Source organism: Zalophus californianus, chromosome 2 (assembly GCF_009762305.2).
Source record: "Zalophus californianus isolate mZalCal1 chromosome 2, mZalCal1.pri.v2, whole genome shotgun sequence".
NCBI lineage: Eukaryota > Metazoa > Chordata > Mammalia > Carnivora > Otariidae > Zalophus > Zalophus californianus.
In genome coordinates, this window is record NC_045596.1 from 198,590,090 (window position 1) to 198,617,646 (window position 27,557).

A 27,557-nucleotide genomic window follows, 5' to 3' on the forward strand; every position below is an offset into this window, starting at 1 on the left:
CTTTTTTAAAAATCAATCTAACCATTTTGCTTGCCTTTCCATTTAAATTTTAAAATATTCTTATCTATAACTTAGAAGGTTAGGCAAAAGATTTTAAAGGAATTTCATTAAACCTGGATATCAATTTTGAGAGAATCGATATTTTTACTATATTGTGTCTCCCAACAAGGTATAGCTCTCCATTTATTGAGATTCCTATCATCATTTCATCAGTGTTTTGCGGTTTTCAATGTGCAAGTCTTATATGTGTTCTCTTAGATTTGCAATTAATTATTTTGGAATGGTTTTAAATGGTACTGTTAGTTCTAGAAACTTCTTTGTAGAGTCCTTGGGATTTTCTACATAGACAACCATGTCATCTGTAAATATGAACATTTTTATTTCTTCCTTTCTGATTTGTATACTTTTATTTCATTTTCTTGCCCTGTTGCACTGGTTGAGAACTTCCAGCAGTATGTTGGATAAGAGTAATGACAGTGGATAAATGTCTTTTTTCCAATCTCAGGAGAAAGATCTTTCACCATATAATTATAGCTACATATTTTTGTTGATCCTCTTTATCAATTTGGGGAAGCTCCCCTTGATTCCTAGTTTTCTGAGTGGTTTTATCCTGAGTGTGTGCTGAATTATGTAAAATGTGCTTTTTTTGCATTTATTAATGTGATTTTTATTACTCATGTAATTTATATTTTTAGCCTATTAATATGGAGGATTATATTGTTTTTAAAACATTTTTAAGGTTTTTATTTATTTGAGAGACAGTGAGCAAGAGAGCGAGAGAACATGAGCTGGGAGGAGGAGCAGAGAGAGAAGCAGACTCCCAGCTGAGCAGGTAGCCTGATGTAGGGCTAGATCCTGGGACACCAGGATCATGACCTGAGCCGAAGGCAGATGCTTAACCAACGGAGCCAACAGGTGCCCTTGTTTTTGAAACTTATTTATTCAAGTGGAATTTACATAATACAAAATGAACTATTTTAAGGTGAATAAAAAGTAGCATTTAGTACATTTACAATGTTGTGCAAACATCACCTCTAAGTCTGAAACATTATCACCCAAAAAGGAAACTCCATGCCCATTAAGCAGGTACTCCCTTTTCCCCTGAGTTATTATTCAAACCTTGGCAACTGCCAGTCAGCTTCCTCTGTTTATGAATATACGTATTCTGGATTTTTCATATAGATGAAACCATGTGACCTTCTGTATCTAACTTCACTCACTTAGCATAATGTTTTTGCAGTTCATCCATGTAGTTTGTAACCCTACTTCATTCATTTGTATGGCTGAATAATCTTCAATCAGGTATATACCAGATTTCGTCTATCCATTTGTTGATGAAAATGTAAATTGTTTCTACTTTTGGCAAACTTCTGGCTATTGTGCTTTGTTCTTTTTTGATATTGTTTTGGCTACTTGGAGCCACTTTGAAGCCAATATGTAGATTTTAAGGTTGAATTTTCCATTTTTGCAAAAGAGATGATGGGAATTTTTATAGGTATTGCATTGAATTCATTGATCATTTTGGGTAGCATTGCTGTCTTAACAATATGAAGTATTTCAAAGCATGAGCATGGGGTATATTTCCATTTCTCCAGGTCTTTAATTTATTTCATCAATGTCTTGTAGTTTTCAGTGTATAAGAGTTTTGCCTCCTTGCTTAAATTTTAATACTAGATATTTTATTCTTTTTGACGCTATTGTCAAATGTTTCCTTAATTTTTTTTTTTTTTTTTAGATTACTACTTGCTGGTGTATAGAAACACAACCAGTTTTTCTGTGTTAATCTTATCCCCTGCAACTTCGATGAATTTATTAATCCTAGCCATTTTTTGTGTGGATTCTTTGGGATTTTCTATATGCAAGATCGTGTCATTTGCAAAAAGAGATTGTTGTACTTCTTCCCTTCCCAATGGATGTCTTTTTTTATGTATTTTCTTGTCATATTCTCTGGCTGGACTTTGAATATAGTACTGAATAGCAGCGATGAAAGTATGCATCCTTTCCTGCTCCTGATCTCAGGAGGAAATCTTACTTCTTCCTCTTTTTATCTTACCACTGTGTATAATGCTACTTCAGATTTTACTTGAAGAAGTACCCCTCTATTCTTAGTTGTTTGGGTATTTCTACCATGAAAAAGTGTTGAACGTTATTAGAGGCTCTTTCTGTTTATTTGGTTGTTTGCTTTGGGGAGGTGATGAGGTATTATGTATTTTTCTTTTTTTTTCCTACTAATGTAGCATATTATATTGATGATTACCTTCTGTTGAACCACCTTTGCATTCCTGGATAAATCCTATTTGGTAATGATGTATGATTGTTTTAATATTCTGTTGGGTCCAGTTTGGTAGTACTGTGTTGAAGAATTATTGTCTATATTCATAGGTGACAACGGTCTCTAGTTTTCTCTTTGTGTGTTGGCATTAGGGTAATACTGACCTCATAGAAAGAACTGGAAATACTCCTACCTTTTCTATTTTTGAAAGAATTTTAGAAGAATCTAAAGTTAACTTTAGATGTTTGGTAAAATTAACCAATGAAGGCATCTGGTACCAGAGTTTTCTTTTGCAGAAGGTTTTTTAATACTGTTTGAATCACTTATTATAAGTCTATTGAGATTTTCCTATATGTTCTTTATTCGCTTTTAGTGAATGTATGTTTCTAGGAATTTGTCCATTTCTCACACGGTATGTAATTTGGTGAGATAAAAGTATTTGTAGAATTATCCTTTTTATTTGTATAATTTTAGTTATCTTTGTCTTACTTATTTGTGTTTTGTCTGTGTTTTCTCTTAGTCTACCTAAAATTTGTCATTCTTTTTTTTATCTTTTCAAGGAACCAACTCTTGGTTTTATTGATTCTATTTTGTTATTTTTTGTTTATCTAATCTGTGTGTTATTTCATTTTACCTGCTATACTTGAGTTGATTTTTCTTTTGTTCTTTTTCAAATCCCTTAACATGTAGTTAGGTTGTTGCTTTGAAACCGTTCTTCTTTTTTAAGTTGTGTGTTTACAGCTATAAATTTCCCAATGAACACTGCTGTCACTATCCCATATATTTTGGTGTGTTGTGGAGTTGTTTTCATTCATATCTAGGTATTTTAAAATTTCTCTTGATATTTGGCCCATTGGTTGTAATTCATTTTTTTAAATTGGTAATTTTATTTGCACATATTTGTGAATTCACCTGCTCTTATTAATTTCTAGTTTTTTCCCCCATGATGACAGGAAAAGATATCTTTTAAATTTATTTAGATTTGTTTATGGTCAAACATATGGCTTATGCTGAAAAAGTTCCATTTACACTTGAAAAGAATGTGTTTTCTGCTATAAATGAGTGGCATGGTCTATATATGTCGATTATGTCTTGTTGAATTATAGTTTTGTATAAGTTCTTAATTTCCTTACTGATCTTCTGCCTAGATGTCTTATCCATTATTGAAAGGGAGTACTGCAGTCTACAGATATTATTGTACAACTGGTCTTTTCTCTTTGAATTCAGTATTTGCTTCATAAATCTTACAGCTCTTTTGTTTGGTGGATATATGTTTATAATCGCTATATCGTCTTGATGAATGAAAACTTTTATCAATATAAAGTGTCATTTTTTTCTTTATAGATGTTTTTTGAGTTAAAGCCTATTTTTTCTGTTATTAATATAGGCAATGAAGGTCTCTGGCTAGTATTTGCATGGTATATCTTTTTCGATTTTTTTAGTACGAACTTAGTTGTGTCTTTGGATATAAAGTGAGTCCCTTATAGACAGCATATAATTGAATCATTTATTTTTTTAAATCTATTTTTTCAATCTCTTCTTTTTTGAATGCAAATTCTAATCCATTTACATGTCAAATAATCACTAATAAGGTAGGGCTCACTTTTAACATTTGCTATTTGTTTTCTAAATGTCTTAAACATTTTGTTCCTTATTTCTTCCACCATTGCCTTCTCTTTGAAGTGTTCTATTTTGATTTTTCTCTCATTTTCATCTGTGTATATTTTTCAGTAATTTCCTTAGTCATAACTATAGAGATTACAATTAACACCCTGAGATTAAAACTATCCAGTTTGAATTGATACTAACTTAGCTTCACTAGCATAAAATATTCTCCTCATACAGCTCTGAATCCTCCCTTGATGTTAATATTGTTACAAATTATATCTTTATACACTGTGTGCCTGTTAACATAGATTTATAGTTATTGTTTTATGCATTTGTCTTTTAAATCATGTAGAAAAGGAAATAAGTTAGGCAAAAAATAGAATAACGGTGACCGTGATATTTACTATTTGCCTTCCTTGGAATTATTTATTACATTGTACAACTTTGAGTCTGTCTCCTTTTATTTCAACCTCAAGGCCCCCCACTGGCATTTCTTATAGGGCAGGTATGCTAACAACAAACTCTCTCAGCTTTTGTTTATTCATGAATGTCTTCATTTTTACATTTCTGTAGGGAAGTTTTGCTGAAGAGAGAATACTTTGTACCAAGTTTGTTTGTTTTTCCCCAGCCCTTTACAAATACTATCCATGACCTTTTGCCCTTAGTTTTCTCTTCTTGCTTTCATTGAATCCAGCAATCAAGCAGATGTGAAAGATTAAGGATTCTCTGGTCCTTTCTGATATTTTAGCCTACTCTAAGCATGTATGTGATTCTCTCAATGTCCCACTATACACAGTGCTTTGGAATGTTCTAATTTCCCAAAGAAATTCTCTCCAGCTTTTCTTCTCAGACTTTTGGTGTTCTATTGTTTACATCAATTGTGGTATTTTGCCCCAAGTGGCTTTGGTTGTTCACTTGCCTTAAAATGTTTTTGAGAAATGTTGTTTTCTGCCTTGAGTTATATGTTAGGCAAAAAAATATGAGCCCATTATGTCAGTCCTTCAAGTAACAACCCATAAAGAATAAGACAAACACACAGAATAATTTCTTCAATGTATTCAATGATTATGGACTATCTCAGTATACCTAAAGCTAAATTTATGAGATACCGTTGTTGATCTGTTCTGTAATAAATTCTACTAATTCTCTATTTGCAACAATTATATTTGCAAGCTGAATGTGGCACTGAAAATCAAACAAATTCAAAGTTATCAGAATACTTGGGGAATGGGTTTTTAATTAAATAGTTGGTAAATTAAAAAGTCAAGTCCTTTAAACTATATATCCATAATATGGTAATATATAGAAATAGCTCTTCAAAGTCCCCCTGGGTCATTCAAATTAGAATCCAAAATAATAGTGGCCAAATGCAATCGTGCCTGAACTGCAAGTTTACTTCTCAGACTTCACTAACTCCTATGCTTCCATTCACTCAGCTTACTAACCACTGCTGGGAAGGAAGAAATTTTCCTCTGTTCAAGATTCTTCTAGCTGGACTAAGAATTAAATTTACATGAGACAGATCCATAGGAGAAAATCAAATTTAGTTTCATACATCTGGGGAATCCAGAGACATGAGATTCCAGACAGTCAGGCAAAATGAGGTATATATGCCATCCTGAGTTGAGGAGAAGGGCAAGGATCTGGAGATAGAAAGGAGATGAAGGCCATTAGTGGGAAGGTGAGAGGAGGTGTTTGGAAAATGAAGGTTGCCCTGTTATGCAGGTAAGTTTCTTCGATAAAAAGGAACCTCTGTTAACAGCTCCCCTCCCAGTACAGGTCTTCTATCTAAATTCTTTTTAGATAGTTGTGGGGGAACTTCAAAATTTCTTCCTCAGTATTTGTCTTATTTTCAGCTCAAAATAATCTGCATGCCATTATGTCCCATCTTGGTGCAGCCTGCCTTTGTCCCCTATACCCTCCTCTGTTTCCTGAGATATCCTCATGAAGATCTCCTTCACTTCCTTCTTTGCTCAAGGTCAGGTTCCATTGAAACCTAATTTAAATCTCACTCCCATTGGCACCCCTCCTTTCCCTTTTACTCCATCATACATTTTTCTTCCATAACAGTTCTCATCTCTTAACACAGCATGTAAGTTGTGTACTTATTATGGTCCTTGTTTATTGTCTAACTCTGCACTGAAATACAGAGTGCCAAAGGGCATGGATCTTTGTCTTTCCTGATAGAACTCAAGGGACTAGAACATGGAAGCACTTTACAGACAATATATATTTGATGAATGATGGAAAACACTTTTTTCCCCCATTCCTGATAAATGAATTAGCTGAACTCTAATTCATATTTTATTGTTGATGGCCTTTCAGTAATTAATTTTTATATATCAATTTTAATTTTGCTATAAATATGAGCAGCTGTTGTGCTTTTCTTATTAAAATGATATCCCCATTTAATATCTCTTTGTGCCCACTTAGGTTTTATATTACTTCAACATTTCAACTAAATTGTTAAGGTGATTACATATCATGTTTTCTACAGCAAATACAACAAATTTATGTACCTAGAAGCTGCTTGGCAAACACTTAATGTAATTAATTCAACTGTTTATTTCTTCGTAAAATATAAATTGACACATATTATAATTTGAGTTTCTTTTTAAAATTCTGATCACCAAAGATTTTGCTTCAATTAAATATAAAACATAAGCTAGGCTTCATGTCTATAGTTACATTTACATTCTATATAGACAATTCTTTTTGTTAACATCACTTTCCTTCACTTTGTGTTACCCTGTTTCCTGGAGGCCACCTTTAAAACCTCAGAGGGTGGGTTGGAGAAAGGAAGTGGGACCTGAAATCAGCCAGACTATTAACATGAAAGGGACTTCTGTTCCATGATAATTACAAAGAACAAACTTTCAGGAGAAAGCAAAACAAGTTCATGAAAATGGTAGTTGTCTACATTTAAGAAAAAGCATTTTGATAATGTCAAAAGAATCAAAACTGAGTCTTATTTAGACAAAGTCCTTAGAATTATTAATAGAAAAGAATCTATATGTCTCCTCTGATGGACAAACTTCGTGATGGTTTAGACATTACAAGAGGTTGGAGGTATGTTTATGTATCAAGTGCTTGATTATCCTCATTTTTAAGTAATAGTTGCATGTTGTCCTAGAGAGAGAGTTCCAGTTTGGCCAATCAAAGTCTACCTTCCAAAGTTGTCTGTCTCGATATGCAGAAGGGACCCAATAAATAACCTTTTTCCCTACCTCAGTTATGAATAAATTGAGAAATAAGGCAAAGATCTGAGGCTGAGGGGAACCAGCAAACATCAGGAAGGCTTATTACAAATTAAGTTAATGTTAGACATTTTACTTGATACTTACAGGCACTTAGTCTTCCCAATATGAAATTTTTTCATTAGATCATCATCCTTTCTCTCTTTCAGCCATTAAACTCCACCCATTAAACCCCATCCATACCTTTGAGAGTATAAACCCTGTCTCTAAAAGAGCACAGAAGATGGCATGCTGCCTAACAGTGGGAGAGAGTAGGAACCATGTTCCAAATTTCCACGTTCTCTTTCCAAACTCAGAAAGCAAATCATTTACTCTACCTCTCCTGAATTAGAGTGCATGAAAGGGGTGGGTAGAGAGAGACAGGGATATAATCCTCATGAGGTTACCTCCACATGGAAGGAAAGCATGTTTCACAATCACTTGTATCCTTCCCATAGACGTCTGTATTTACTTGAGATCTGCCTGAGTTACTGTCTGAACTGAATTCTCAAGAAAGATTTTAGATACTTTGGGAGTGCTAGATCCAGACCAGCCCGAATAATGGTTTAAAGATGGGACAACAGACAATGCAATAGGCAAACTGAAAATGCACCAAACAAATGTAGTGTTAAATTGGCCCCAGACTGCAAAGGGAGAGAAAAGTGTTTCTGAGGCTAGTTACGGGACTTACAGAGATTATTTTCCAACTAGGAAGACTGTAGTCAATTCATGTACAGAGTCAACCTTAGTACTTGGGTATCAAAACCCTGATCATGAGTGAATGAACCCAGGTCAATCCTAAAAAGTCCTTAACAACATACTTTGGAGAAAAGTGGCTATTGAGATATTTTTCATGAATAACAATATGACAAATGTGTCTTCTTCAGGATCCTAAAAACATGACACTTGATAAAGACCAGTTATTTGCAAATGCCTCAATTCAAATTCAAAATGATATTTAGCATGCTTTGGAGTTCCAGAGAAATGTGTTTGAAAATAGATTTACCACCAATGTTTCCTTCTTGCCATTTGTGTCATGATTATTTTCAGCCTGGGGCAACTGAGCTACCCAAGAATCTTATTGAGATCAGGAACTCCTGCAGTTGACTTGACAGCCTGAGCTGTTATCTAGGACTATTTTAATGCATGTCCTAAATCACAAAGAAAAGTTTCTATTTTGAAACAAATAAAAACAATCATGATCAGGGGGTTCTAAAATCTATTTTAGAATGTCTGCTGCCTGTAAGTCTTTGCTTCATTTAAAACTCAGATTCAGAACTTGCCTCAAGAGGGAAATAACATTATCTTCACCCATAACAGAAGCAGACAAGTTAGTATTGTGAATTAAATCACAATAATGGAATTTTCAGTGATAGGAAAAATATAGTACATTCCATGCGTTATTGTGGCTGCATGAAAAATAACCATCAATCTACTTAATAGTCTTGGAAAGTGAAACTTTTAATTTTGTTGTGCATTAGTGATTGTCACCTTTTATCCATTGCTTGGTGGCCCGTGGTTCAAATTATCCTTTACCCTTGTTAGATTTTCATAGATAAGAAATGTCATTTACTTAATCTTTAAAATCATCACCTGGTGTTGTCACCAGATAGTCTACTTTGGAAAATTTTACTGAATGGCCTGAATTTGTGACGAGGGAACAGACAAGGAGCTCTGTCTCTCGTAAGCAAGTCCCTGTGACAGCAGCTCCCTGCAGCTACTCCAGGGGAGGCTTTGTTCTTGGCCAGTGTGGCACACTCATGCTGTCCCGTGGGCTGATGGAAGTGGCCCCGCTTGTCCCGTCCCACTCATCGGCCATACCCACTTCCCCCCAAAGCAGAACAGACTAAAAATCAAGAAAGGAAGTCTCAGATGTTGGTTTCGAAAGGGCTTTCCCAATGTTAACAAGCTACACTTAACAAGAAATGTCCTACCGCGTCTTACAGTTGCTCCTGCCCTCCAGATACTGCGTTTGCTTTCCTAGATCATTTCCCCAGTAACCTCCTGAGACTTTTATGGTTCTTTTGAAGACTCCAACGAACGTAATCTCTAGATTCTTTAGGAATGAGAATAGAATTTATGATGTCATCCCCTTCCCTCCTCATCTCCTGTCTTATTAGTTTGATTGGAAGATGGTGTTAAAGGGTTGACGATTCAGGCTCCTCCTGATTCTGTGCAGCTCCTGTATGTCTCAGAGGAAAAGTCGAGTCTTAGGGATGTTCCAGGTCAGCCTCTTCTCTAGGTCAGTGACTAGACCAAAGAATGGAAAGAGTCCTCCCTCAGGTCTGATAGTCCCCGGACCTGCAGCACAATCTGTGTGCCTGGCTTGCGGGCTGCAGCCTTCCTAAAATAGGATTCTTTCATCTCAAAATCTCTCTGTTTCATTCCGTGAATCAAAACAGCCCCCTGGAGTAAACACGCAACTACCCAGATGGGGAGGAGACATGTGTGTTTAATTCTAAAAGAAGTGGTTGTGTTAGAAAGTCCGATTGAGATAATAAGGACCGGATGTCATCCTACACCCAGTAGAAACTGACATAGTACAAATGTTTCCCAGGAGATGTGCAAGAATCCTGTGAGGCTGTTAATCACCTGGACTGCATTTTGCAGCTGGGGACTGAGGAGCTGATAACCAGCAGACATTCAATCCTTAGGTGCGAATGTGAAGTATGACTCCAAGTTGAGAAACCACTAAAATTGATTCTTTCTTCTCTGATCCCTTCTATTTGTTCAAAGTTTTATTTTCTACAAATGATTGTAACCATGCTATATGGCGGGGGCCGGGGACACTGGAATTAGCTATAGTCACCATGCTGTACCTGACATCTCCAAGTCTCATCTATCTCATAACTGGAGGTACCTCTTGATCCCCTTTACCCATTTTGACTACTAACTAATGGTAATTAAACACTCTTTATCACTTACTGACTTCCCTCTGCTAGCTATATGACATTGTTTTATTTGTACACTTTCAATGCTATGGAAGTTTTTACATCACTATGATTTTTTTTCACAGTTGAAAGCAATGCATACGTTTTAACTTCAGCCATTCATTTAGCATCACATGCTAGTTCCCTGAGACCTCTCTGATATATCTAAATGTTTGCCTTTACTGCACCAAGCTCTGAGCAGTTAAATTGCAGATGGCCCCTTATCTCTATGTCTGTATTCCTTCTGGTTACAAATATTTAAGTTATAAATATAATCTCCTGTCTCATTTAAATAGTTAAAGCAGAGCAAATTAAATTAGTATGTTCCTGAAAAACAGATTCATTCTTCTGTTAATATTCTTTAGGAAAAAAGCTGTTTTTCCCCTGGGTTTATTTTTGATTTAAAACCTTGGATGCGGGGTGTCTGCATGGCTCAGCCAGTTAAGTTTCCAACTCTTGATCTCAGCTCAGATCTCGATCTCAGGGTCGTGAGTTCGAGCCCCACACTGGGCTCCACTCTGGGCATGGAGCCTGCTTAAAATAATAAACAAACAAACAAACAAACAAATAAATAAATAAAACCTTGGGAGGTAAACTAGGGTAAAGCAAAAAGGACTAGAATTTAGGTAGAACTCAAAAACTATGCTTAAAGGTGGGGGGGGAGACTTTTGTGCCCTCAAAGTTCTAATTAGAAATCAGTAAAATAAATACACACCCATTCGACCCCAGATCTTCTATTCTTCCAACTCAAGTCCCCAGATTTGAAAGGACAGTAATTCTTTTCGGCCAGAGTAGCTTGTTGGGAATCCTAATCCTCCATGGAATGTCAATATCATGCATGATTTGTTCAGAAACATCACCAAACCGAGATAAAATAAGGGGCAGAAGCCAGGGCTTTGCTCTCTTGCGTGCAGCGTGGGAGCAAGGTAAAAGTTGAAAGATGGAGATAGGCAGGCAAAGATCAATTATAGCCGCAAATCCATAAATGGAGCTTTTCCTTCAATTGATATTCCCAGAGCTGCTTAGTCAGTGTCTCTGTCTTATTTGTGCATATCTAGATATAATGCTATTTCATCTAAGACATGAGAAATTCTGATGCTAATCAAGTTCTCGATAAACTTACATCCAATCAGCTAATCATCTGGGTGGTGTAGGTGAATAGCTCCCCCCCCCCCCCCGGAGTTATGCAATATACAACCTGTGTGTCAACACTTAGTGTCCCCAGTCCCACACCTAAAAATATTCCTGAAATCCTAAAGCCGCCTTTTTTTTGTAGTAATTCATATAATAGCTTTGGGTCAGAAGACGTATTTAAGGAATGCAACTATAACTAGAAATAGTTTTTGGCTTTCTCAAATGCCCACCTATAAACAGAGACAAAAATGCAGAATCCAGACTTCAGCTCAGATACACAAACTCATTTTTTGTTTCTTTTTCAATTTACATGTGATTTCAAATCACATAATTACCTGGGTCCTCACAAAGAGCAGTAGGCGCATTCTTAGGACTTAGAAACTGTCCTTTGCTTCTGTAGTACGGTTTGTAAGAGTCATTCTTTTCAGAAAATAGAAGAAATAAATAGTATAAGGATTCTAAGCATAAGAGAATAAGCGCAGGTGTTGAAATAAAATAATCTGGTTCACTTCTCCCATCTTCTGCGTGTGTGTGTGTGTGTGTGTGTGTGTGTGTGGCTTTGGACAAAGCCCTTACCTCTTTAGTTTCCCCATCAGCAAAAAAAGGAATGGCAATGTCCCTGAGAGGATGAGACAACTTATGGAAAGTGCTTGCTACATAGTGAGTATTCAGTGACCACTGCAGTAGTAGTAATACTTTAGTGTTACTACTGTACTAGTAATACCCTTTACCAGATACAATGGTCAGCCTGGTTTTTCGGCTCCTGTCTACTGAATGTCTACTATGTGCTGGGCACTGTGCTTAGCACTTGAGCTGGAGCAACAGTCTAGGATGAAGATACCTGCCCTCATATGGCTTCCAGTCTAAAGCACTTATGTCTTTAGGAAAAGATCACATAAAATAATGATGGTTTATCAATAACGACTCACTTTTCCCAAATGCATTGCCGGATATAGCAGTTGCAGCCCACTAGAGAGGTTTAGGGCCAACGGAAAAGGTAGTCACAGGCTAGGTAATATGGTAATGGGATTGATACTTCACGGTTCTGGGGACTAAGCATCCATACGGAAAAATTGCTAGATTTGCTCCTAAAATCAATCTAAGGTATATATGGGAACACATTCTTTACACTTTGATGTTGTTACCAGAGTAGACATGCATCTTTCCCGGCCACCCAGAAAATGAACACTTACCAGATGAGAGGCACTTGGCAAGTAGATCAGTCCCAGTCCTAGCCAAGCACTGAATCTGGGACAGTGGGCGTCGTGATGTCTCTCTGCCATCAAAACGGGGGTTTATCAGAGAACCCTTAGCCCCACAAATTCACTAGCTAAAATCATGAAGACTCTGAGTAAAAACAAAATTGTAAATGTCAAAAATCTGCTAAAAGATGAAACATGGTAGCGTGTGAAATCAGCCCTGTAAATGATGACATACATCATAGTTTCATGTGTGAAGCCACTGTGCAAAAAATTCATTTTTCATCCAGGTAGACATTAAATCCACATATAAAACTCATCATCATTTCATGGAGAGGCAGGGAAAGAAGGTTCATCTCACTGCTTTATGCTCCTCAAATGTACTGTCACAGGACTAATGGCCAAGGCGCCACTGAGGGCCAGTGGGTGACCAAGACCCTTTCAGAAGCCATTGGGAATCTGGGTGGCAGAATCATCTCCACATCTGAGGAAATGGGAACAACAGAGACATTAAATTGAGCCCTATAACATTTCAGGAGTCTTATAGGGCTCCCTGGTCTATTTGCCCAAAGGGACAAATACATACAAACCCTTTTTGAAAAAAAAATGATAATAAATTTAAGTGCAACTTTTTGGAAATGAATTCTTTTATATTAAATCTATAAAAATAATCCTTAAGGTTCTGACTTACCATCTCAGCCACTTACTCTGCATAGTATTAAAGAGCAGAGAAAATCATTACATATTTATTTTTTCATTTTAAAATTTATTTGCTAATTTTGCTAAGGATAAAAAAGAACTGTTAATGATTTGTCATGCTTTCAGACTCTAAATCTGAAAAGCAGCCCCAGCTACCAAGGACCTCATCAATTAATATTGTCCTTTACCTTCCTCCCACCCAGAGATGTTTCAATGGCTCCTTTCTTCATAGAACATATTGGACCAATGGGGTTTTAGCATGACTTTTTTTTAAAGACTTTATTTATTTGTCAGAGAGAGAGAGAGAAGACAGAAAGAGAGAGAGAGAGAGGGAGCACAAGCAGGGGGAGTGGTAGGCAGAGGGAGAAGCAGGTTCCCTGCTGAGCAAGGAGCTGGATACAGGACTTGAATCCCAGGACCCTGGGATCATGATCTGAGCTGAAGGCAGATGCTTCACTGACTGAGCCACGGGTCCCTTAGCATGACTTTTAAACATTTCAGTTTCTCTTTGGAGAAAACTCACTCAAGGTTAAGAGAAACCACACTGTTAGGATTTTAAAATATCTCTGGATGATCTAGAAATCATTCTCTGCTGTTCAGGAATGAAAGAAATAGGGAATGGAAGAGTAACGAGCATCCATCTGCACATAAAGAATTCATGCAGAGGGTGGGGAGGCCCACTGTTGGTAGAAACTCTGAGCACACAGGGAAGGAGTCAGCTGGTGGTTTTGTTTTACCTTTCTTAACAAGGAACACTAAATTGATTGTAGAGCATCGTGATTAAACTGTATCAATTAACATCTTAGATTTTTAAAGCTCTATTTAAGGGAAACTTATTTCCCTACATTGATCCACCACCATTACCTTGAGAGCCTGATTTATGCTTCTTTTTACTTCTCATGTGTTAAAGCAGGCATATGGAATAGCATTATTTCAAATTTGGAGAACAGCTCAATCCTAGTTATATCGATAAAGATGTGTTTCATTACTGGGGATTCCATTAAGAGATAAAGAAATATCTGACTTCCAGTTAAGAATGTTAATTGTACAGGGTACGGAGGGAAAGAATTATCTTAATTGACGAGTATGGTTTGTTTCTGTGAGAAAAGTAGAATCGGCTTCAGAATGACCTGCGGTATAGGAAGATAGATTTGAAGTTTCTGAAAGAAAAGACTCAAATTTAGATGGGAACCTGTTCTAGGCAAAACATCATCTATTGAAAGAGTGCCCTTGCGGATGGGCGCCTGGGTGGCTCAGTTGGTTAAGCGACTGCCTTCGGCTCAGGTCATGATCCTGGAGTCCCGGGATCGAGTCCCGCATCGGGCTCCTTGCTCAGCGGGGAGTCTGCTTCTCCCTCTGACCCTCCCCCACCTCATGTGCTCTCTCTCTCTCTCTCTCTCTCTCTCTCTCTCTCAAATAAATGAATAAATAAAATCTTTAAAAAAAAAGAGTGCCCATGTGGGATCTGGGAACCACAATAGAGTGGGGCTTTGTTATTTGTTTTGTGTTAATTTGGCTTGTTTAGTGATATAATCAGCTTCATCTTTCAGAATCTCTGAAATCAAATAATTTTCCAGTTTCAGTCTTGGTATTTCAAGTACCATGGTGGGCACTGAAGGACCATATGGGCAAGGCACCAAGCAAGCACGGGTACACCCTAAGGCACCTTTTAGAAATCACTACGAGAACCTGGCAAAGTCATCCTCATTTCCCATCTGGAAACTGAGGCTCATATTGACCAGGTGACTTGCTCCAATCCCCAGTGCTCCATGCTGGAAATCTGTCACACTTTTTATTGTTTGACCCAGAGACCAATGCTATTTTGCCCCTACAGGATGCACAAAGTTCTTCCAATTCATCTCTGCAGCGTGGGTAGACATTGAATGACTTTATTACCATTAATGTAACAATTTCTCAGTTGGTGAAATCATGGCAGTCCTGGAATGAACTACAGTTTCCTCCCCTTCATGCAGGAGCTCAGGAAACAACATTGACATCATATCTGTGCGGATCCATGTCTGACTCACCACAGCTTTGCCTTGCCCTGAATTATGACCCCCTTTGAGAAGGAGAAGACAGAGCTACCAATGTAAAAGGAGGGTTGCAAAGGAAAAGTTCAGCTTCCAATAAAGCAGGGGATACTTAAGTTAGTCTAAGGAGCTCTCGACAATCAGGCTGCTAAACAGGACTGATATTACAGGTCCCCTCTTCTTGGGATACGAAGGAGAACACCAAAATTTGAATGCTCTGGGTAATCTATCACCTGACTGGAGTCAGTGGTTGAAGTTCCTTCTAGTACCACGACGTTGTATTTTTACAGACTCTTTCTACCTGAGTGTGTATATAGATGAAATTTATCCCACCATTATCACTGCCTGCCACCGATATACCCAACTTGTCCACATACTTCAATTATTGAATATCAGCACCAGGCACTATTCTAGAATGGGGATATCAACAATGCAGGCAGTGTCCTCACTCTTGAAAGGGTTACTATAAGTTACAGAAACAGGTAGTCAATGAGTAAACCAGTAAACAGGGTATTTTCACAAAATGATAAATACAACAAGGAAATACAACAGGGTGAATGATAGTGAGCAATGATGTAGGGGGTTGTTGATCAAGAAGTGTGTCTGGGGGCGCCTGGGTGGCTCAGTTGGTTAAGCGACTGCCTTCGGCTCAGGTCATGATCCTGGAGTCCCAGGATCGAGTCCCACATCAGGCTCCCTGCTCAGCAGGGAGTCTGCTTCTCCCTCTGACCCTCTTCCCTCTCGTGCTTTCTATCTCTCATTCTCTCTCTCTCTCTCAAATAAATAAATAAAATCTTTAAAAAAAAAAAAAGAAGTGTGTCTGCACTCAACCTGCATGAAGAGATGAGATATGAGAAGATCTAGGGGAAGAGCGTTCAGGGCAGCTGGATAAGCATATGCAAAGGCCCTGGGGTGTGGACGTGGTATGTTCTAGGAAGGGAAGTAAATTAAGCAGACCAAACCTGCATGGGGTTATGGCAAGAAACTCTACAGGAATGAAGAAAGACCATACTCTTTATATTAACACAGCCCAGGGAAAACCTCATCTTCTGTTATAGGCAGTAGAAATTGGGCATCCATGGTTCATATGTCCTGGAAGGACTACCTGCGTAGCCTTGTTCATGGGCTGTGGAGTCGTTAGGGATGAACTGATTCCTTGGCCCCATCTCAGTCTCATGAGCCTCTGGCTTTTCTATTTTTTTTTTCCTTTGCTCATGTTGTGAGTAATCTCCCATAAGTGTTTGGGATTAAAACTAAACCAAGCACCCTAAGGCTCTCAGCTACCGTAGCCAATATTCAGCTGCTCTTGCTGCACTGAGAAATATAATGCTTTTAAACCTTCCTTCAGGACATGTTGTTCCTAGAAAATGCCTGAAGACCTTAATTTTGAAACACCTTAATAAGTCCTAGGAAAGGGCATTTTAAGTCGTGATCCTTATGCAATTAATCATTTTCCAAATAATGTAGACCCTGAAGTAATCAATGAAACTGTGGAAGATAATGCAGAATTTAATGCATATTTGATTTGTTTACTGCTCCAAAAAGTCCTTCTCTGATAAGGGAAACCTCCACTTCCATCACTGACATTTTTGGGCCCCTGATATTTGAAATGCTGGACCCACTTCAATGTATGTGATACTCCTTAGTCATTAAAGACAATGAAAAATTTAAGTGAAGATTACAGTGAACTATTTCTTTATTTAAACTTCAGAGTTACTACCTTGTCACATCAAAAAGAGGAGGCAAATTTCAGTCTCATAGCAAACCTGCGGGTGTGCAGTATTGTCTTTCCATAAAAATGTCAAAATCTGAGAAGCTTTGGAGATCAAACACCTGGCAGGGTGGAAGTACAATTTCACTTGCATGGAAATGTGCCTAAGATAGGACAAACGTAAATTGTTGCTTTCACAGAGAGGATAGAAGGAATGAATGGAGGTGGCTGCTGGGCATAAAAAGTATGTTTAAAAATTTTCCCTGAGTTGCATTGTTTTCAAAATAAATCAGTGTGGTAATCTGCGCTTGTTGCAACAGGATATAAACTTGTTTATTTTTTTATGTCTGTCTTTACTGAGGTTTAGCTGTGATGTTCATATAGCTTCTGCTCATTCTCTGTGTTTATATACAAATTTATTTGCTCTTTTAAATGATACTAGGCCAGGTAGTTAGAATATAATTATATACTTCCCAAATCTTCTTGTCTCTGGATTACTCTTCTACAGCACCAGCGATCATTTATCATGTGACTGGTGTCGGTGTTGGTAGATTTCAGTATGGAGTATCCTTTCTTTGCATGGCTTCCTTCACATACTGAACAATATACACCATATCTCTCTGGAGTCAATGAGCTGAATCACTGAATGTTAAAATGCCCCGGATAGGAAAATATTCGCTCTCAGAAAGGGGTTTTACATAGCAAAGGCATTACCTTATCATAAATCTTTGTCCAAATAAATATAACAGCTAGCAAAACAGAAGCTAGGCTAGCTCCTACCTGAAAGGCTGTACAAGAATTAAATGAGATAGTACATGCCGAGTGCTTGGCACCTGAGTTTTGCAAAAAATGATACCTATTACTTTCTAAGAATGGGTCATTAGGTCCAGGATTGAGGAAAACAACAGTCTGAACAACTGTGGAATCTAGGGAAGGCATTTGTTTATACACATACTCATTCATCAGATGCTTACAGCGAGCCAGGATGAATCACAGATGAATCACCTCAGCAAATACTTTCCTTTAGGAAGTGAAAGGTGTGTGCTAAGTAGATTAGACAGCAAGAGTTGAGGAGGGGTACAAACCCCAGTGTGGTGAACCTTCAGAGCAGATCGGTGATGTCATCTCAGAAATGACAAGGACATGGAGCCATGTTCTTGGTTGAGTGTTTCCCAAGCAGGGAGCTGTCACAGGGCACGAGAAACCGAGCCTCTCCCAGAATGTGTGTCGCATTCATGGGTACACCCCTGTTTATCACACATCAGTTATACCCTCACCACCACTCGGTTTTTCCAGGGTTCTTGCAGAGGCAGTGGGGATCTTATGGACCCTCGCAGAATAAAGATCAGCATCAACAAGCAAACAAACAAAGCAAGACACATCCTGGATCCAGTTCTTGCTGGCTCCTGTCCATTTTGCAGGACTGGCAAATAGGTCATCTCAAACACGTGTATCAGGTAACAGCGCTACTTGAAACTGCATCAAGATGAGAAAAGTGTCCAGTAGCAACAGCAATAGTTGCCTTTGGTCATGGGGCTATGAGTGATTTTTATAGTTTTAAATGCTACTTTATGCTCCCCCCCCCCCCACTCTGCAATGGGCATAGCTCAGTTTTAGAGAAAAACTGAAGTAAGAGTTTCTAAATATCTGTGTTTCATCACTGTTTTATTGTGTGATCTGAAGCACTCACTGGAGTTCCCTTAGTGCTCAAGCAGAGGATGGACTGCCTTTAGCATGGTGCTCGTCTGGTGAGACAGCTGTGATTTGGTGAGACAGACACGAGTCTCTGGTGTCGGAGAGCCTTCCTTCCTTTCTGAGAAACTTGGAAAGGCTCTCTACTTCCATCCACATTCCATGTCTGTACCTCCCATGTTGCGGGACTGCTGTCTAGCCAACTGAGATTCTGTGTGAAAATGTATTTTGAAAACAGTGCCTCACTCCAAAAGTCCGAGAGAATTAAAATGCCTGCTGGTAATCCTCGATGCCGTGGTATTGAGGATCTCTAAATTGAGTAGAAATCTATACTAAATTAACTCTGTATGAGTCCCTGATACCTAACATTCTGCTGATTACTCAGAATGAACCAAGTATTTCACAAGGCATAATTTAACTGCTAGATAATTTAGATACCAGTTTCTTTAGTTTTCCTGGCTTCATTGAGATATAACCAATACACCACATTATTAGACACCAATCCCTTCAAATTCAGGCATGTATTGAAATGTTCTCACTGGGTTTGTTTGAATCGTGGGCTCATCTTAGCTGTGGGTTTGGTTCTGTGTGTTTCTGGGTGATGTGTATTTAAGGGATGCATGCCGTTCATAGGCATACACACATACACTCTTTTTCTCCCATGGACATTGACATTTGATTTCAAGGTAACTTCCAGCATCAGTACTTGAAGAAAGAAGACCATTAGACATTTCCTTCTGTCATAATTGAGTTTTCAGTCTTGCAGAGAACAACACGATTTTCACTAAAAGATTAAAATTATCTGCAGATTACTTCAGTGCCCTTAGGAAATATAACTTACAAAAGTACTTACAATAGATGCCCGTTGAGCATGTTAATGTGTGACTATGTTTACAGTATTTAAAAATGTATCCATCAAATTTTGTCCAGTTAAAATAATCTGCTTATTTTAAGCTGTTTTTAAGGTCCACATTTAAATGGAGAAACATAGATTTAAGCCATATAAAAAGGAAATATTTGTGAAATATTTGAGAGTTTTCTGTAGCAGGCCATTAGATTATAAGAACCAAGAGGGGAAAATATAAGAGGACAGGCGGAAATCTTCACTGGGAACATTTGAGGAAGAACCCGAACCTTGGCATTTGCCAGTAGTGGGGCCACAGGCCAGACCCATACTCGATGCGTGACTTCAGAGATGTATGTGACTGTCACGTGCAATCTACATACATTCATCTGTAGCTGTATTTTATTCAAGAACATTTTGCTATTAAAGCAATCTTTCTTTCAGACATACCTTACCAAGATGCCTGAAGTAACTTCTGGTACCAGTGGAGGATGTCATCTATAAATTATTTGCATTCATTGATTATAATCACTCTATGGGCGCCTGGGTGGCTCAGATGGTTAAGCATCTGCCTTTGGCTCAGGTCATGATCCCAGGGTCCTGGGATCAAGTCCCGCATCGGGCTCCCTGCTCCTTGGGAGCCTGCTTCTCCCTCTGCCTCTCTCTCTCTCTCTCATGAATAAATAAATTTAAAAAAAGTTTAAAAAAATAATTATAATCACTCTACATCCTGGGATTAACCACTCGGAGACTAATTTTAATCATAGGTGGTATCAGCCATTATGTTTGGTGAGTGTGTTAGGAAGCACGAACCCCAGACAGATCATAATGATGCTGAGGTCCACAATTTTACAGTAATCGTTATTAAGGAGATGTCTTTCCATGCAACATTAGTATAGATTTTGAATTACTCTCAGGAGCTCTAGTCAATACTATTGTAGTCCTGATGCTTAGACAAATAATTATATTCACATGCCATGTGTGTTGTTGTTTTTAAGTAAGAGTCGAAATGATTTAATGGGATAGAAGACAGTGAGTAAATCGCTGCTAAGTTCACATTCCCTAGTGGGATGGAAAATTGGATGGCATAAAGCAGGGTGGGGTCATTGCTCCTACAAAGAAAGACCAATGAAATAGGGATTTTTTTTTTTTTTTTTTTTGTATCACAAAATGTTACTTCCTTACACCTCTTGAATCAGTGCTGGCCCGGACGAGAAAGTGGTCAGGGCTGCTGAAGGATTTCCATTTTACGATCCATTTGTTTCTCCAATTTTAGAAAAACCCCACTCTGATTCTGAATCTCCAGCTGCCTGTAATCATTGTTTTTCTATTCTATTACCTTTTCTTATTGATTTGTGAGGCTTATTTATTATATTATGATCATGCTATTTGTTGAATACAAACATCCCCGTGTTTCTGTTTCTTTTTCATTCTTTCCTTTTAGGAGTATTACTTTTTGTGTTCTATTTAAGAAGTCTTTGCTTACCCCACAGTTAAGAAGGTTTTTTATGCTTTTTTTTTTTGTTGTTGTTGTTTGTTTGTTTGTTTGTTTGGAAGCATGATTGTTTTACAGTTCACATTTAGGTCTGCAATTCATAAGGAATTGATGTTTGTGTGAAATGTAAGGAAGGGATGGAGGTTTATTTTTCCCATCTGGATATCCAGTTGGCACAGTACCATCTACTGAAAATACCATCCTTTCTGTAGTGCACTGCACCTTTGTTATAAATCTAGAGTCTGTATCTCCATGAATTTGTTTTGGGACTTTCTATTCTGTGCCATTGTCTATGTTTCTAGGTTTGTACCAATTAAACACTGTTTGGATTATTCAATCTTTATAATAAGCTGTGATCTTTAGTAACATAAGATCTCTAGTTCTGTTCTTCAAGGTTGTCCTGGATATTCTTGGTCCAGACACCTGCATCAGAACTGATCTGAGGCATAGACACTTGAAAGCCCCTACATTTTTCGGAATGAGCAGCCACACCTGAGATTTACTTGTCTAACTTTTGAGCAGTTCCTGGTGTTTCTGCCAGGGCCTGTGGAAAATTCTGTCTACTGATCAAATGTGACTCATTCTTCAAAATGCACTGTACTAATTGGGACCCACTGCAGCCTAAATGTTATTCCATGGAGAAAATCTTAATATCTGATAATCTGGTTCAGCGTGATGGGTCTATAACAGTAACTACCTTCCAGAGGACACTTTTTCTCTTGATATTTTTTTCCTTCCTCCAATTTATAATCAAATCTTCACTTTTTGATTTACTGTGAAGCAAGAATTGCTAGATAAACCAGAAAAGCTATTTTTCCTTAAAGACCTTTCAAAACCCACAGCTTTGATACCTACTTGTTACAGTGTTAATGTTAGATTTAAATTTAGTGGAAAATGGGCTTCTTATTAGTACTTTGTTTAAAACTCATAAATCCCTTTCATTAAATCTTTTTTATTAAGATTGAGCAAACTCCCACCAGCCTTTGATAATACTCCTGTGAAAGACTTGACTCTCTGAGAGCGACTATTGTATTTTTTTAACATGCAAAATGTAGTTGCAAATAATCTCCCGTTTGCAGTTCAACAGTAAAAGCTGAGATAATACTTGTATTCAGATATTTACACTACATATAATAATCTGAGTGTGCCCCGATCCCTCCCAAACTTTCCTATATTCCTTCTGTCAAAACAATTAAATACAATTAAGCATAGAGGTAGGAAATGTCCAGTTGAAGAAGGAAAGAAAGCCTGCAGCCAGGTTTCAGTGGCTACTTAATAGCTAGCCCCAAGTAGAGGAAAGGCTAGAAGGATTCCATAGGGGTTACTTTGTTTCCTTCTTCCATGATGATGATATTCACAGTTAAAGTGATTAAAATGTGTTCGTTTGGGCAGTCCAAATGGCCTGTCTGTCCTGACCTATTCATTTGGGCTAGTTGATCCACACATCGCCGTGGCAGGCTCATGAGGAGAAGTCACAGAATAGGGCATGTGTAAGGCACAGCGGGAACCGGGCAGCATGTCGCTGAGGCTTTCTACATTAGAGGTGGGAAGGAGGGAAGAGAGGAGGGAGAAAGGGGTAGGAGTGGAATGAATGATGGAGCACATGCAGGTGGATGAAGGAGGAGGTTGTGAGGCAGGAGAGGTACTGGGCAGGTCAGGAAGGGAAGGGTCCTAGGTTTATCCGGTGGTAGGAACACAGTGGACGGGCAGGTACGTGGCTGTCGCTAATCTCCCGGACACTGTCCTTTCGCCACAAGTCCTTGTACATTGAATCCTGAGGCTACAATTTACAAAAAAAAAAGGGGGGGGGCTTGTTCCTCAGAACTGCTCTTGAAATCTGACAACTGTCAGAGAAACCCAATGTTAAAATCAATACCATAAAATCTTGAGGACCCAAGGCCACCTGCAACCAGCTCTTAGGAATAGTTTCAACCTGCTCAGTGGCTGAAGGCAGCTTTATGGTGCTCACTGTTCTTCCTGACTTGCCCCCATTATCATGTGATTTGGTTTCTGCACTAATTCCACCAGTAGGCAGGGCAGAAGCAGGGACCTAACCAACAAACAAGCGATTCTCAGGACACCAGCTGGCTGGCAATTCACCTCATTCCTGCCACTGTCCACCTGCAGATAGCATCAGATTTCACAGGTAAAGGGCTCAGTTCTATGGCACTGCCTTCCACTCCAGACACAAACCCAAAGTCCAGGTTGTTACCTGTATTTCTGACCTACCGGCTATAAATCAGAGGTTCCCACAACTTCTTCCTCAGGTTCCATTAATGTGCCAGGCGGGGCTCATGCAACTCAGGAAACCCGTTTACTCTCTAGACTCCTGGTTTATTACAAAGGGTATTAAAAGATACAAATCAACAGCCAGATGAGATGCACAGGGGAGTGTCATTCATACTCACCAACCTAGAAGCCCTGAGACTTCATTACATAGGTATGATCGATTAATAGGTATCATTGGCCAGTGGTGATTGATCTAACCTCCAGCCCCTGTCCCCTTCCGGGAGGTCATGGGGGTGGGACTGAAAGTTCCAACCCCTCTAATCACTTGCTTGTTTCTCCTTGCAACTGGCCCCCAACCTTACATGCTTCCCAAAAGTCCTCTCATTAATATGACACAAGACACTTTTCTTACATCCCTTAGGAAATTCCAAAGGTTTTAGGAGCTCTGTGCCAAAGGGAACAAAGACCAAATATATATTTCTTATTATACATCTTATTATAAATCACCACATCACAAATGTCAATCTTGAACAGTAAGAGCAATTCTAATTCAACTTATTAAAGGGAAGTTAGAATAAGAAGGGGGAAGAAAGTGTGGGATATCCTGCACCCTGCTTAGGGAAGCCTGACTCTGAGTCTTTTCTTCAGTGGCATCTGTCACAGGGATATGCAGTCACCTTCCCCTGCCAACCTCTGAATTCCACCCATGGGAACAGGAAGACATTGATGGAGGGAAGTTCCCTTATTCTGATGGGCTGCTCCTTAATTTTTGCATAATTTAATTTCTCTTGTTTTATGACTTTTATTTTGAACTGGGTAGATCTCTGCGGTCTTGTTTTATTCTTTGGCTTTGTGAGACTTTGCCAGTGTAGGTAGAAATCGATAGTTTGAATACTGAGTGTGGTTTTCCCTAATTATTCATGTTGCTTCAGGTTGCAGTCATTTGGATATACTAATATGTGTGTATGTGTGTGTAGTTTTATAACGGTTATTTGCTCTGTCAGTGTAGTTTCTCTGAGCAAGGAACTTAAAGGCAGAGTTTTTCAGCATCCAGCATGATGCTGTGGCAGATAACTGACACCAAATTTGTTTCACGAATATGGCAGGTGGGTGTCAATGAAGATGTATTTGAAAATTACAGAAAACGTTTTTTCTCAAATTTCTAATATGAATTCCTAAATTTGTATATTTTCCATCTTCGCCTTCCCCCCCACCACACACACACCTTTTAGCACTGGAGAACACTTTTGCAATTTATCATTCAATATTTGTGCACGAAGGGTCACAAAATAAGTTATTATAAAAATTGGCCAACTGGTTGGAAATTAAGAAAAAAATCCTAGAGTAAAGATAGGCCAAAATAATATGCTGATTTTTTGTGTGTGTGCTTTCTCTTTCAGGTCAGAACTGTGGCGGTTTAGTCCAGGGTCCCAATGGCACCATCGAGAGCCCAGGGTTTCCACATGGTTATCCAAACTACGCTAACTGCACCTGGATCATTATCACAGGAGAACGTAATCGGATACAGTTGTCATTTCATACCTTTGCCCTTGAAGAAGATTTTGATATTTTATCGGTGTACGATGGACAGCTCCAACAAGGGAATTTGAAAGTGAGGTAAAGTATTGACTCTTTATATTACAGATTAGGTAGCACTGTTGGACTTAGATTCTGGAAGTCAATTGGAATTATTTGAATTTAATTATCAGAAAATGTTAGTTACAATAAAAAGTAGGCTTTTGTGGACACTTTTTAATACTTAAAAACTTCTTATTGAAAGCAATCATTGTCTTCCTTTATAGACATCAAATTGTTACAGATCTGTAACACAGTGTTGTCAAGGTAATTCAAGTAAAGTTACAATACACCATTGTTTTTAAGCAACTGTGATTTTGAGAGAAAAGTCACAAAAAGAAATGCATGCAGGCAATTCAGAGAACAACAAAAGGAACTTTTACATTCTCAGAGAATACACTGAATACAAAGAGTCTGGGAAGTGGGAGGGATAAAAAAATGAAAGAATATTGAACTCTTTGGAGAATTTTTGGTTCATATAATCATAATATATTCCATTCCCCATTAGTTTTCTCTTTGATCTATGATTTTTACCATAAAGAAAGAACAAATATTTTCTGGGATGATTTTTAAGTTACATTTTTTTCCCTATTTATCAGCAAGAAAAAAAATTGTGCCTGTACAAGTATATCCATTTTTTTTTAATTTGTCAAAACAAAGAGGAATGTCCCTTTCAAAGAAATTGGAATTTCTTAGGTAAACTTATGAATATTTTAAAAAGGCAAATGAGGCTTTATCCTCTGGTTTTAAAATTCTGTACTAATTAGATATTGTTTTTTGAATATATGAAGTTTTGTGGAAAATTTGACAGTGGGCAGAAGAAATTGTACTGAAATGGTATTGTTGCTATTGTCAGCAGAAATACACACAAATCACATACTTACTATTTTGTGGATTGAGAAAAGTCTCCAACCACAGAAAATTGTACATCTAGTTAATATATTAATATATTAAGGTATATATAAGTTAATATATTGAATATATAATGATATACTTTATTTGCACTCCCTTTATGCATTTTCAGATATACAACACCTTTTGGTTTTTCTGGGTCATTTACAATATCTGTTGTCTGTTTTTAGAAACTCATTTCCACTTTTCTTTTTTGTCATATATTGCACTCAACTATCTCCTTTAGGAATTACTTAAGTAAACTTTCTCCTGTCTAACACATATGACCCTAAACTTTGAATGTTTAGGAAAGTTTCTATGAATATTATCCTTGGTAACATGACACAAGATTTCTTACCCACTTCCTGCCTTTCTAAAAATTATTTACTAGTTTTTATTCCAAATAAAGCATGATACTAATGGTGGTATGTTGTAACAATAGAATTGTAATAGAAACTGCAAGGACTTATTACATAAAAAAACAAAATAGAGAATCCAATATATTCAAATATCATCATATGACTCTTTTTTAAAAGTAATTCTTTCTCTTTCCATTAAGAAAATTCTCTGTATGTACTCTTTAAAAAATACTTCTTTATTTCCATTTCCTAATTTATCTTAAAATTTAAAAATATTTTTATTTTATATTATATTTTATTTTATGTTTTATAATTATTATAATTTATTTTATTATAATTCCTATAATTCTATCTTATTCTAAAGGAAACATGCTTAAATGTTGGTTTCCTGTCTTTAAACAATATATATCCTTATGGTGACATTACTACCACTTTATACGTTAACTATAACATTTAGAAAACAACATTCCTACCATCTTCAGTATTTTAACAAGATCATCAGTGGAAATATTAAGGGTGGAATAACAATATTCATTGTATTTTATTTCAGTAAATAGTATATAAATTTGCATCAGTGCCTCTAAGATCTTTATAAATATAGGTGAGTTATATGTATGACATCATGACGTTTTTACTGACTTAGATATTTTTACTAGTGAAAGCAAAGCAAGCAAGGCTGATAAGAAAGAACTCCTTGGGTTCACATAAATTACTCAGTTACCTTCAATTTTTGGTTTGAGACAGAGAACAAATATTTCGTATTTCTGCCTGTTTCCAGTCCTAAAGATGAGGAAAATTCTTTCATCTATTAAATTGTATAATCTATCTTGTATCTACATACTTAGAATGCCTTTATGTGGACTGTCTATAGGGGAGCTCTTCTGGGGACGGAAGTGACCACGCTAGGTATCATTACACAAATACGCAAAGCATATCGGAAACAGAATGCCATGGACTGCTAAGTGTTAGGAGTCTTTACTCATATAACGTTTTGGATAAATAACATGAAATAGAAATGTGAACATTGTTAAGATGGTTGCAACATTTCCACACTGGCTGACGGCAAAGCAGTTTCAAATAGTATCAAATTCTAATTAACGAGGTGGGGGAGCCTCTAGTCTCCTTGCTTGCTAACTGATTCCCCTTACATCTTGAAACGGTTGTCTAGTTCTCGAATGTACCCAACTCAACACTGACAGTAGCTCTGGAATTCTAAGGATGTTTTCTAAAAGGACTGATGTTTGCCCTGACCCACTGAGCTGTCACAGTTCTTAGAGCTGTTCTGGTCTGAATTATTTCTTCACCGCTGCACAGAAACTGTTCTTAGTAGTTCAGCATGTGCACTAACAAAAAATAATAATTGTTTTATTAGAGAACTTGAGAATCTTATTATAAAGAAATTTCATTTGTTTAACCACAGTAAAGAAAATTTTTCCAAATAGTATATGATTTAGATTTAACAACTAACAGAATTTGGAATGTGGAGGTTAGGATTATTGATATGCATGTTGTAATTTGACCTGTAGTGAAGACTAACTGTAGTATTTACCCTATATAAGAAAAAACTCTTTAAAGCAAAAAAAAAAACCAAAACAAATAACAATAACAACAAAACCCAACATACAATTTATGTTATCATCTTGGATTATTTAT

General features: G+C 37.5%; 1 protein-coding gene across 1 annotated transcript in view; it reads left to right on the forward strand.

The window, feature by feature from the left end:
* CSMD1 (CUB and Sushi multiple domains 1) overlaps window positions 1-27,557 on the forward strand; it is a 2,028,797-nt gene that overhangs the window by 330,178 nt on the left and 1,671,062 nt on the right. The window contains exon 2 of the mRNA XM_027598604.2: window positions 24,480-24,696. Coding sequence (XP_027454405.2) covers window positions 24,480-24,696 — 217 coding nt within the window. The remainder of the gene's footprint in view (window positions 1-24,479; window positions 24,697-27,557) is intronic.